Genomic DNA, 11,137 nt, shown 5'->3' on the forward strand with positions numbered 1-11,137 from the left:
CAGCCCCCAACATTTGTTTTTTGGGGAAAAGTTCAATAGTTTAGTGAGGGAGGGGCTACTCTTGTGTTGGTTTTCCATCTTGTCTGACATAACTTTTTCATTACGCAATCAAAAAGCTATGTTTGAAGGCTAACGGGCAGCTGTGTGAAAACACACACACACACACACACACACACACACACGCAGAACAGATCTAGATCACAGAGCGCTGTGTGAAAAATGTATTTTGAATGAAACGTGGTGGATGTGGGTCTGATCCAAGGATGGAGGGTGCTTGAATTTGGTCCAAATCTGATTTATTTCCAAACCCAAACAAGAGTTTGCTTTGCTGTATCTAGAGAAAAGGGGGCAGAAACCACCGTCAGCGGAGCATCAGTGACATGGAAGCATCTTTTTGTGGACGATGATGGGGAGGAGAAGCAGGAGGGGAGGGGAGGGGAGGAGAAGCAGGAGGGGAGGGTGGGGAGGAGGGGAGGACGGCAGAGAGGATGGAGAGGCAGAGAGACCCGGATGCTGATGCGAGAGAGGCGAAGGAAGGAAGAGGGGAGAGAAAATATCGATTTACGGCAAGAAAAGCGAAGGGAGTGTGATACAGAAGGCCCTCGGACTGCACGAACTCTAATCAGAAGTGTGGAGGGGAATAAGACCGTGGTTGACGGTTCCGGCTGCCCGGCGGATATCTGCGGTTTTTCTACCTGTGTGTCCGCCGGTGAGGGAGGAGGAGGACACGCCAAAGGAGAGAGGAAAGATGCTGTGAGCCGCCACTTCCAGGGATGTAGAGGAGGGACGGACGGGAAGGGGGGCCGCTGCATCGAAGATGGTTGTTCTGGGAGGAGATATTCTGGGAATGCGGTGGCCGTCGGATAAATCTTAACGCCGGGGGACGAGTGTAAACTTCCGGGGCTTTCTGTGTGTTTGACAGGCGGCCGTGAAATCCAGGCGTTGAAGCTAAAGCTAGCCTCGGCTCCAATAGCATGTTGTTCCGCCTGTAAATCAGGCCTGGCTCGCCACCAAACGGCGTCTATTTCCAGCACGAAAGGCCGCTTTTTGGCGTTTTTTCGGCGATGTCATGTCACCAATATGTGCTGCACACATGATTGTAGACAGTTATGTGCTAAATTCGTCATTCGTCGTCATATATACCTAGTGAATACCGTGCAAATTCAAGATAGACGCTAGTATACTCAAGTTGAATAATAATTTTCTATTATTTGTTATAAAGCTACTGGGGGCTGTTTTGTTAAATATCAACCTTGTACGTGTTGATTGTAGCAAAACACTGCTTGTTTGCATCCACCGGGCTTAGGTGAAGGATGCTTTCCATCCAGATGTAGTAGCTGACCTTTCCATTACCTTACAGTCACATCTGTATACGTTAATATTTGATTTTAATTGCAATAAACACAGTGCAGCCGTTGTAATAGTGTATTATAATTGCCTCTATCATAGCAGTATGAGTAAGGAACTGTCTCTAAGTCAGTCAGCTCAGTATGTTGGGCCCTACCGACTGGAGAAAACTCTGGGGAAGGGACAGACTGGTGAGTACACCTGTCCCCTTTTTGTATTATGACACCTATCCATTGCTGTTTTGGGGGGTATTTTCTGCCTGTAGAGCTTCCCAGTCTCATTTTTGCATGCCTTTGTTCTTTAGGACTGGTCAAGCTTGGGGTGCATTGCATTACAGGTCAGAAGGTAGCGATCAAAATAGTCAACAGAGAGAAGCTGTCGGAGTCGGTCCTGATGAAGGTACAGCATGATCTGGCTCTCTATAGCTACAGAAACATATCTAGATGTCTTCTGTCATACGCTAGCGCTACATTTTATACTGTTTCCACAAGTGTTTGCACTGTTCTAACTCCCTCGTCTGCTGAGCTATCCCTTTTTGCTTCCTTCCTTTCTTGTCTTGAACCAGGTTGAGAGGGAGATTGCCATTCTGAAACTGATCGAGCATCCGCATGTATTGAAGCTGCATGACGTTTACGAGAATAATAAATACCTGTGAGTTCCCCTTGAACTGGAAAGAGCCACAGTGGGGCTCTGCAAACATTTGTCTACTGAACTTGCTAAAAATGAAAACTAACCCTTGATGTAGGAGGGATCTGAATATATTTCTGTTGTCTTGCATGTTCCTATGGCCTTAATCCTCACTTTTTCTTGATTCCCATTGTTAATTCTCATTTTCTTTATAGTTGTTTTGAGGAAATTCATAGCTGAGCTCTCTAGGCTTTTTGTCATTGTTTTAAAGCCCAAATCATATATTGGTGATATGTAAAAGTTTTTAGTTGGATGAAAGTTTTAATTCGGACTGTTGCACCTGTATGCTGACAGGTACCTGGTGTTGGAGCATGTGTCAGGAGGAGAGCTGTTTGACTACCTGGTTAAGAAGGGCCGGCTGACTCCCAAAGAGGCCAGGAAGTTCTTTAGGCAGATCATCTCCGCTCTGGACTTCTGCCACAGTCATTCCATCTGGTTGGTTCTGGCATGGAGCTGCTAAACTTGTGGTTCATGGCTCATGTGGGGGGAAAAATGTAACTTGTAAGCTCTTTGGAAGCCAACGTTCTTAAATTTCTGCCAACGTGTCTTGAAGAATGTAGTGATGAAATTCTAATTTAAAACATCTCAGTTTAAAGAAAACTATTTTTCACCTTTACGTGTCAAACTAGGCAGATGACCAACCCTTTTAATCAGGAGAATAATTGCACTCCTTATTGCATTTCTGCAGCCACAGAGACCTGAAGCCAGAGAACCTGCTCCTGGATGAGAAGAACAACATTCGTATCGCTGACTTTGGTATGGCCTCTCTACAGGTGGGAGACAGTCTCCTAGAGACCAGCTGTGGGTGAGTATCTTCGCCGGGAGGTTCTGGAACTTGCCGTCTAAATCTTTGTATAGCCAACAAAGTGCAATTCATCACAGTAAATAGCACAGACTTGCTAGGAAAACTTGAAATATTACAGTTACAGATGTATCTATATGCAAAGTACATGTCGTTTTTACAGGATTCTGCACTTATATGACATTTTCTGTTTCTTTTTAGATCGCCACATTATGCGTGCCCTGAAGTTATACGAGTAAGTGTTCTGTCTTTGCACAGCGATTTCCTTTAATGCTAGCATGGGTGCCGTAATATAAATGAGCAAATGCTGTTCAGAAAGAAGTCACTTTGAATTGCATTGAGAGTGAGACGGACCTGTATAGGAATGCTTTAGATGCACAGGTGCATTTTAAAATAGGTTGGATATTCTTTAATCTCTTTTTGTGCATATTTGTGTCATTAGAGGAGAATTTATCAGATTTGTTTGGGTTTCTTTCTTTCATAAGGGAGAGAAATATGATGGCCGGAGAGCAGACGTGTGGAGTTGTGGAGTCATCCTCTTTGCTCTCCTGGTGGTGAGTCTTTTAGTCCCGTGCCTTCAATATAGTTTGATCATTTTAAATAAAACCTCAGGTGTCGCAGTTCTTCCATCCTCTTGTCTTTTTCTCAAGTTTTTTTCATCAGGGTCTGTCTTTCTCCCCCGATTTGTTGCTCCCGCAGGGCGCTCTTCCTTTTGACCATGACAATTTGCGTCAGCTCCTGGAGAAGGTGAAGAGCGGGGTGTTTCACATGCCCCATTTTATCCCTCCGGACTGCCAGTCTCTGCTCAAGGGCATGATCGAGGTCAACCCCGAAAAGAGGCTCACGGTAAGCGCCTGTGATCACAGCAGACTTAAACCACCAGTGCTCTCTTAACTCCATTCAAAACCATTCATTTACATGAGGCAGACACTGTCCAACAATAGCTTTCTGAGGGTTTCTTCACTGTGTGTGTTTGTGCTTCCTAGCATTTCATTCATAATAGTTCCTTGGGTTGCTGTATGATCATCCTTAAAGTCTGGGCAGAAAGTCTCTGCTCACTACATCAAGCAGTCTTCTGTATATTAAATGCACAATATTGTAGCCACCAGGCTTTTAATACATCCGGATCTCCTCTTACAGCTAGAGGCCATCCAGAAACACGCCTGGTATCAGTAAGTAAATGTTTTCCTCTTCACACGAGGGATCCATTGATGGGCTCAGTAACATTGATGATAGTTCAAATGTTTATCACTCTTGTGATTTCTTGCATGTGTGTGTCCCAGGGGTGGTCGTAATGAGCCGTGTCCTGAGCAGCCTCCTCCCAGGAGAGTGTGTGTGAGACGAATCTTGTCTCTGACTGAACTGGATCCAGATGTGTTGGACAGCATGTACTCACTGGGTTGTTTCAGAGACAGAGTCAAGCTCACGCGTGACTTGCAATGCGAAGAGTAAGTCTTTTTCAGCCGCGAACACACTGTCCTTCTGAGCATAATACAATAAATCCACCATTCCCACATTTAACTGGACCACTGTGCAATTATAGAGTAGCATACGTTAAAAAAGCGTGGCTATACTGTATAAAGATGTTTTATTTACTCTGAATCAGGGTTAAAATACACACATATCTTCATTATGAGATCTGCATTTAAACACAGGCACTAGATCACCCAAATAATTTAATGCTTTCTTGTCTTTCCCCAAAATATGACCTAGCTTCACAGATATCAGACAGTACTTTTCTCCTTCAAAATTATTTCAAAGTCAGTCATGGACAAAGTTTCATTTAAGGATTGATGCTGGTTTGTGGTGAAAAGTACAGGAAAACTGTAGAAGCTTCATCTCCTGATCACAGAGCAGTATTTTGGAAAAACTATAAGACACAAAGCAGGAAAACAAACAACTGTTTGGTGGTTTTAGCATTTTAACATCTTGACAGTTCTTTTTATTACTTTCTTGTCATTTGCCTCAGAGAAAATCAGGAGAAAATGATTTATTACCTACTGCTGGACAGGAAGGAGCGATACCCCAGCTATGAGGATGAGGACTTGCCTCCACGCAATGACGTAGGTCAGTCATTAGGGGGCAGGAGGAACCCACTGATGGAAGGTGATGATGCGGCTTTACAAATTTTGCGTCTCATGCTACACTCAGACACTCCTCAACCTGAATAAATAGGTTCATATCAGTCACTGTTGTGGTAATTTAGCAGTATCAAGGACAAAACAAACTTAATATTGTATTAAAAGGTAGAACATTGATCATTACATCTCTTCAAGGTTTCTCTAGACTTCTGAGTTTCCTGGCACAGGAGGAAATTATAGTTTTGTAACCACAAAGAAATACAGAAGGACAGGAACAAAAGAGAGACAGGAACATTTCAGCAACAAACATTGTTGTGTTAATATGTTCTGTGAAGCTCCTGTGATGACTTTGTAATGATGTTCCTCAGCAGACCCTCCCCGAAAGCGTGTCGACTCTCCTATGCTGACACGCCACGGTCGCTGTCGTCCGGAGAGAAAAAGCCTCGAAGTTCTGAGTGTTACTGAACAGGGGTCTCCTACTCCACCCCGCAGGGCCCTGGACACGGCTGCACACAGCCAGAGGTACAGAAGACCCAATTTTCCCTAATATAGAATAGAATAGAACATGGTTGCTGTCACTGCACAAATCCAAAAAAGTCCCTTGTTCAGTACAGTGGCGCGCTCCAAACAAATACATCCATGTTGGACATACTTATAACCCTCTACTGAAGATATGTCCACCCCTTTATTGTGTGTCAGGTCTCGCTCAGTCAGTGGAGCATCAACTGGCCTCTCCTCCAGCCCCCTCAGCAGTCCCAGGGTAAGTGGTAAAACTGCTTCACCTGTAACACGTCATGCAGGAACACAAGTCATTCTTCTGTTTTTACATGAGGTAATTAGCTTCAAGGTGGGGGGGGTACAGGTGAGGGTTAAGGAAGGGACAGCATAAGTCTAGTATGAACACGAGCTGGGATAAATTGAGCACTGAACCTTTTTTTCTTCATTATTAGTAAGATCACTCAACTGACTGGACAATAAAAAAGAAAACACACGAAAACCTTTTTTTTTCCTAATCTGAGGAGGTCAAACAGAAGGAGAACATGCTTCCTCCCTGTCTGATCTCTTTTACACATTGTATGTGCTGACATCTTTCCAAACTGGCAACTTCTGTCCTCATCACTTGTCTTCACCAAGCATGACCTAATTTTCTGCTTAACTGGAAAATATTAAAAATCGATTTGCTGTGGATGGATGGATGTTCTCAGATGATGGATAATCCTACTTGCTAGAACCGGTCTTCACTCCTGCTATGTTGCGTCACTGCTTTCTTAACCCCTCACTGCCACAACTGTCTCAAACGCTCATGAGGTAGAAAAGTGCTTTAACAGTCGGCACTGCGCTCGCATTGGTCACACTTCACGAGATGCATTCTTTCCAGTCACAAAAGCATGGTATTCATTTCCATCCTTTCTCCATGTTCCATCCCCTCTCTTTCTTGTTGTCCATCCCTCCTGTCCCACAAACCCACCCTCCAGTCCTATCAGAGCCCCGTGTTCACCTTCAGCCAATCAGATGTCACCTCTACCACCGCCACCACACTCACCAAGGAGCCCAAACAAGGGAGCACCACCACACCGCGCTCAACGCGGGCTCACGAGAAGCCCAAAGCTGCCCCCAACCCAAAGACCCAGACCCTTCCCACCAAAGGACCTGTTGAACGGCCCCATCTGCAGCCCATTAAATCCCTGCCTCTGCACAACCCATCCTCACGCTCACCCTCCCCTTCTCCGCTCCTCTCACCCATTCCCCGTTTCTTCTTCCCTTCGTCTTCTGTCCTAAAGTCCGTGACTAAGAGCTTGTACCCAAACTCTGCCCACTCTGTGCTGCAGGTCACTCCCCAAGGCTCTCCATTGCCCACTCCCCTGGGCACCCCTGTCCACCACCCTCACCACCTCTCCTCCACCCCTCCCTCCTCCTCCTCGTCCTCGTCCTCCTCGCGGGCAGAGGGAGGAGGAGGTGTAGGCTCTTTGTCACTGACCCCACCCTCCAGCCCAGGAGGGGGAAGCGGCATGGCGGCCAGCAGCTCTGCCCACTGGAGGACTCGGCTCAATTCTTTTAAGAATAATTTGCTAGGGTCGCCCCGGTTCCATCGCCGTAAACTGCAGGGTAAGTTTGGTTTTTTGATCATGTATCACGTGCGTGAGTGTTCAGAGTTCCAGAAATGGGTAATGGTGTAATATTTCTGATTGAGCATAGTAGAAATTTGATTTCTAATGATGCCAGTATGAACCTCGGTGTCCTATCAGGTATCGGGTGTTAATATTGTCCATATTAAAGAGTTAAAACTCTCTTTCAGTTCCTACATCAGAAGATATGTCCAGTCTAACACCTGAGTCAAGTCCCGAGTATGTCCTGCCTCTTCAGTGAAATTAAAGTTGCTTGTTTCCACAATCTAAAGTTCTTTCTCCAGCCGTTCCTCACACCTGGTAATTTTCCTGTCTGGCTCCCAGATTGGCTAAAAAATCGTGGTTTGGGAACTTTATCAGCTTGGAGAAGGAGGAGCAGATCTTCATGGTCATCAGAGACAAACCTCTGAGTTCTGTCAAGGCCGACATTGTCCATGCCTTTCTGTCCGTGAGTATCCAATGTGGCGTTTCACACCTCTTTGACAAAGCATGGCTCTCACTCCGGAGGCTGTCGGGACTTCACACTCTCTTAATGTACACACTTCTTCCATTTTTTTTCAGTTTCCTCTTTATGTTGATCTAGCTCACTCGTGTCCTGTTGACGTGTCACTGTTCACCAACAGCTCGCTCTTTCTCTCTTCTCACCCTCACCCTTTGTCTCCCTATACTCACGTCGTTGGTCCCCGTACCTCTCCCGCCTCGTAAGTCTGTCGGTCTTTCTGCTTCTTCTCTGTCTCCCCACCACACAGATCCCGTCGCTCAGTCACAGCGTCCTCTCGCAGACCAGCTTCCGGGCCGAGTACAAATCTTCCGGCGGTCCTTCCGTCTTCCAGAAGCCCGTCAAGTTCCAGGTGGACATTGCCTTCTCCGAGGGCGAGAGAGACAGGGAGAGGACCGAGAGGGAGGGCAGGATGGAGACAGGGATCTACAGCGTGACTTTCACCCTCATATCAGGCAAGTGAAGTGGCCACCAAGCCACCAATGTAGTCGCACTTATACAGCTTTGGCCTGTGTTTGGAACAGTTGCACTGGCATCATGGCATTGTGCATTTTCAGGTCCGAGTCGCAGGTTCAGACGAGTGGTGGAAACGATTCAAGCTCAACTTCTCAGCTCTCATGATCAACCCATGGTGCAAACCTTATGTGGTGAGAACGCTCTTGCTCAGTTGTTACAATGTGAAATATGAAGGTCTGCATTTTGTCGAGACGCATCTCCACTTTTTTCGCTTGTGCTTAAACTGTCAGTTATTTCAATAAAAGATGGATTTACTTAATGTCAGTACAATAGAGGAAGCAGTTGTATTCCCTTCTAGGGATGTCAGAATGTAATTACCATTTCAGTCCTGCCTGATTTCAGACCTGTAGAAACAGCTGACGTATATAATGTGGCTTTAAGAGTGGCTTTACCTTCTTGCTCTCCTGATCCCTTCCCAGATGAGACGAATGGACGGCCCCACGGCACCCCCACCCGCCAAAACTCGAGGCGGTCCGAGGGTGGGGGTGACAGGTGTGATTGGGGAGACCGAGCAGATGGCGGAGGCATCGGCGGCAGCGGGGTCCTTCAGCGCAGAGGCTCAGCAAAAGAGAGAACCCGACTGCTTTCCACCAACGGAACCCAATCGCAACCATAAAGTAGAAAATGAGGCTATGGCAGAAGGCCTGAAATACACCTAAAAGAAGATAATATAACTTCATCTCCAAGTATCCCTGCAAGCCATGAGCTTCTCCTTTTCTTCCTTGGCCATGTTCCTTGGTGCTTGCAAGGATTGAGCAAGGATTTTCCCCATTTTTTTCTTTTTTGGTCATTTAGATTATCAGGATTCTTACCCTGAATTGACAAAGAAGTGTTACAGAATCACCCTCCAATTCACGAGAATGAGCAGTCTTTAGAGTTTGAAGTGCTATTGTGCATGCCAGTTAGCAAGTCAGCGTGTTAAAAGATGCTAACAGGACAGGCTGGACTACCAAAACCATTGTCTTATGATATTTGACACCAAACCAAAATAACATTCTTGAGATGCTTTTTCAAGTTACAATTGACAGTGACATCAAGCAACATGCAATTACCAGTTCGTACTTAGAGAAATATAGGTGTAATATCAGCAGAAAAACCCTAAGAGTTAGCAACTTGCTACCATTTCAGTGAGTGACAGAATGCTATCGACATAATCCTGATGGTCTCAGGAGAAACAACAGCCTGGAATTCATTCCAGCAGTCTCATGTGAGATAAACAAAACCCACAAGTAAGCTAAGTAACTGAATGTGAAAATGTATTTTTTAATTTTGCTGTTATTTCTGTTTATATATTTCATTTAAGGATGTGTCAGTAGCACAGTGTTAGCAACAGACCTAAGGGGAAGCTGACCAGTTGCTTTTTTTTTTAAGCAAATATGAGTTTAAACTTGTTTGGATTCTTTTATATTTTCTTTTTACTCAGAGACATTGTGAAACAATGCAGCAATTTTGCATTGGACCCCTGTTGCTCTGAAGAGAAGTATTTTTGATTTAAACAGATATATGAATATATGAAGAAAAAAAAAAACTATGCGCAAATAGTTCCATGAACTTCATCAGAGCTGTTTGTGTGGATTGAATGAGAAGAGCATTCCTGGCCTGTGGATCAAACAGAACTTTCTTGTCGAGCTTGTCTCCTATTGCCATAGTATTTACCTTGTGACTCCAACAAAACAAAACATACGCATACATGTGACATTTCCATTAGCATCCCAATGCCAGTTGTTGATTGACTTCAACATGCAAACCTAGAGTAAGCTAAACTCCATGGTCCTCACTCCAGTGTTCACCAACAAGCCAAGTAGTCCATCACTGCACCCACACTCCTCACTGAGTCGCACCCTCCTGTAAGCAGACGTAGCAACATGGATAGTTGTGTATTACTTCAACACTGCATAGCAGCGTCAGACTAGTCAACGTTCATCACCAGTCTTCCATACGGCACAATATGCAACAAATGTGCAGACGTTTTTTTAAAAAAAAATGCCACAGTTCTTTTTGTTTTCATTTTGAAGCATTTGTCAACTTATCTGTTCTCTTGTGTATTCATCGCTTTGTGTTTCGATTCATTATTTATTTGCTCCTGAATTTGCGTTCTTGTGTATTTAAGGATTTCTCAACCCTATTCTTTTTTCTTTCTTTTTTTTAAATGCAGGGGCTTTGAGATCAGCACTGCTGTCATCATAGTTGTCATGTTCTTTTGGTCTGAAATTCCGATCATCTCGCGTAAATCGGAATGTTTGAGTGAAACCAGTGGACGTTGGGTGGGTGAGAGTGAGCGGATGCTTTCTGAGCTGGCTGCTTATGGACATTTCCACTGACATGTAGGAATATTAACCTCTAACAGGCACACCATTTCTATCATGCACATTAAAACTTTGCTAAATTGCTTTAATGCTTTGTCCCTCTGACCTGTCTGTGTGCCTCTTCACCTGTCGTTTAGCCATCACAAGTGAACCTGTACAAAGTCATTCACTGTCCTCACACACTTTGTTTGCTCACAGTTTCATCTTTCTCCTCACCTTCATTTTCATTGACCCAACTCTGGCTAAGATTGTAAACTATTCTCCATTCATAAGGGTCAGTAGAATAAGGTGTTTAAAAAAAAGAAATGTCTGTATCATAATTTAAATATAAAAAGTGCACTATTATAATTATTGCCTGTGATTTAAAAGAACAATTATGGTTGAAGTGATGGTAAAATAAAGAGAGATCCACCATTGTTATGGTTAAAGAAACAAATCTTAAATGAATGTGTGTGTTTTCAGTGTGGGGGTTAGAATTGCGTCTTAATGTTACACATCTTGTGTAATTGAGTTTCCCTCAGTATTGCTCTGAGATGCACAAGACTAAATCTGTGGGTGTCCAAGTACAGTGACAACATCCAGACATCATCCAACATCCAAAGAGCATTCAGCATTTATCCAAAGTTTTAAAGGAGATTAAATGTGGTTTTAACAGCACATACTTGGAGAAAAAGTCTAGCTTTACTTTAGCTCATTTCCTCACTGATAGTGAAGTGATCTGAGGCAGATTGCTAAGTAGGAATGATAATATTAATTTCCAATAAAGTTAAAGG

General features: G+C 44.3%; 1 protein-coding gene across 8 annotated transcripts; it reads left to right on the top strand.

Moving 5' to 3' along the window:
- Positions 1 to 482: 482 nt before the first annotated feature.
- brsk1a (BR serine/threonine kinase 1a) lies at positions 483 to 10,800 on the top strand. Of its 8 annotated transcripts, none has more exons than XM_057029245.1 (19): positions 483 to 1,538; positions 1,652 to 1,746; positions 1,913 to 1,998; positions 2,329 to 2,469; positions 2,723 to 2,839; positions 3,038 to 3,071; positions 3,322 to 3,390; positions 3,536 to 3,682; positions 3,977 to 4,008; positions 4,120 to 4,284; positions 4,806 to 4,903; positions 5,286 to 5,439; positions 5,617 to 5,677; positions 6,393 to 7,023; positions 7,214 to 7,262; positions 7,368 to 7,491; positions 7,750 to 7,997; positions 8,100 to 8,187; positions 8,464 to 8,618. In XM_057029245.1, exons 1-18 carry the CDS (start codon positions 1,454 to 1,456, stop codon positions 8,161 to 8,163), a joined length of 2,400 nt encoding a protein of 799 aa, XP_056885225.1. In that variant the 5' UTR covers positions 483 to 1,453; the 3' UTR covers positions 8,164 to 8,187; positions 8,464 to 8,618. The 8 variants fall into 8 exon arrangements, with proteins under 8 accessions (XP_056885225.1, XP_056885235.1, XP_056885216.1 ...); XM_057029255.1 differs by having other exon boundaries at positions 8,100 to 8,189; positions 8,478 to 8,616; XM_057029236.1 differs by having other exon boundaries at positions 484 to 1,538; positions 7,793 to 7,997; positions 8,100 to 8,189; positions 8,478 to 10,800.
- Positions 10,801 to 11,137: the final 337 nt, after the last annotated feature.

This window comes from Takifugu flavidus, chromosome 1, assembly GCF_003711565.1.
Source record: "Takifugu flavidus isolate HTHZ2018 chromosome 1, ASM371156v2, whole genome shotgun sequence".
NCBI classification, from domain to species: Eukaryota; Metazoa; Chordata; class Actinopteri; order Tetraodontiformes; family Tetraodontidae; genus Takifugu; species Takifugu flavidus.

Coding starts and splice junctions, on each gene's coding strand:
- brsk1a (XM_057029234.1), top strand. CDS start 1,454: ATGAGTAAGGAACTGTCTCTAAGTCAGTCAGCTCAGTATGTTGGGCCC. Junction 1,999..2,328: donor TACGAGAATAATAAATACCT/GTGAGTTCCCCT, acceptor GTATGCTGACAG/GTACCTGGTGTTGGAGCATG. Junction 7,492..7,792: donor TTGTCCATGCCTTTCTGTCC/GTGAGTATCCAA, acceptor CCCACCACACAG/ATCCCGTCGCTCAGTCACAG.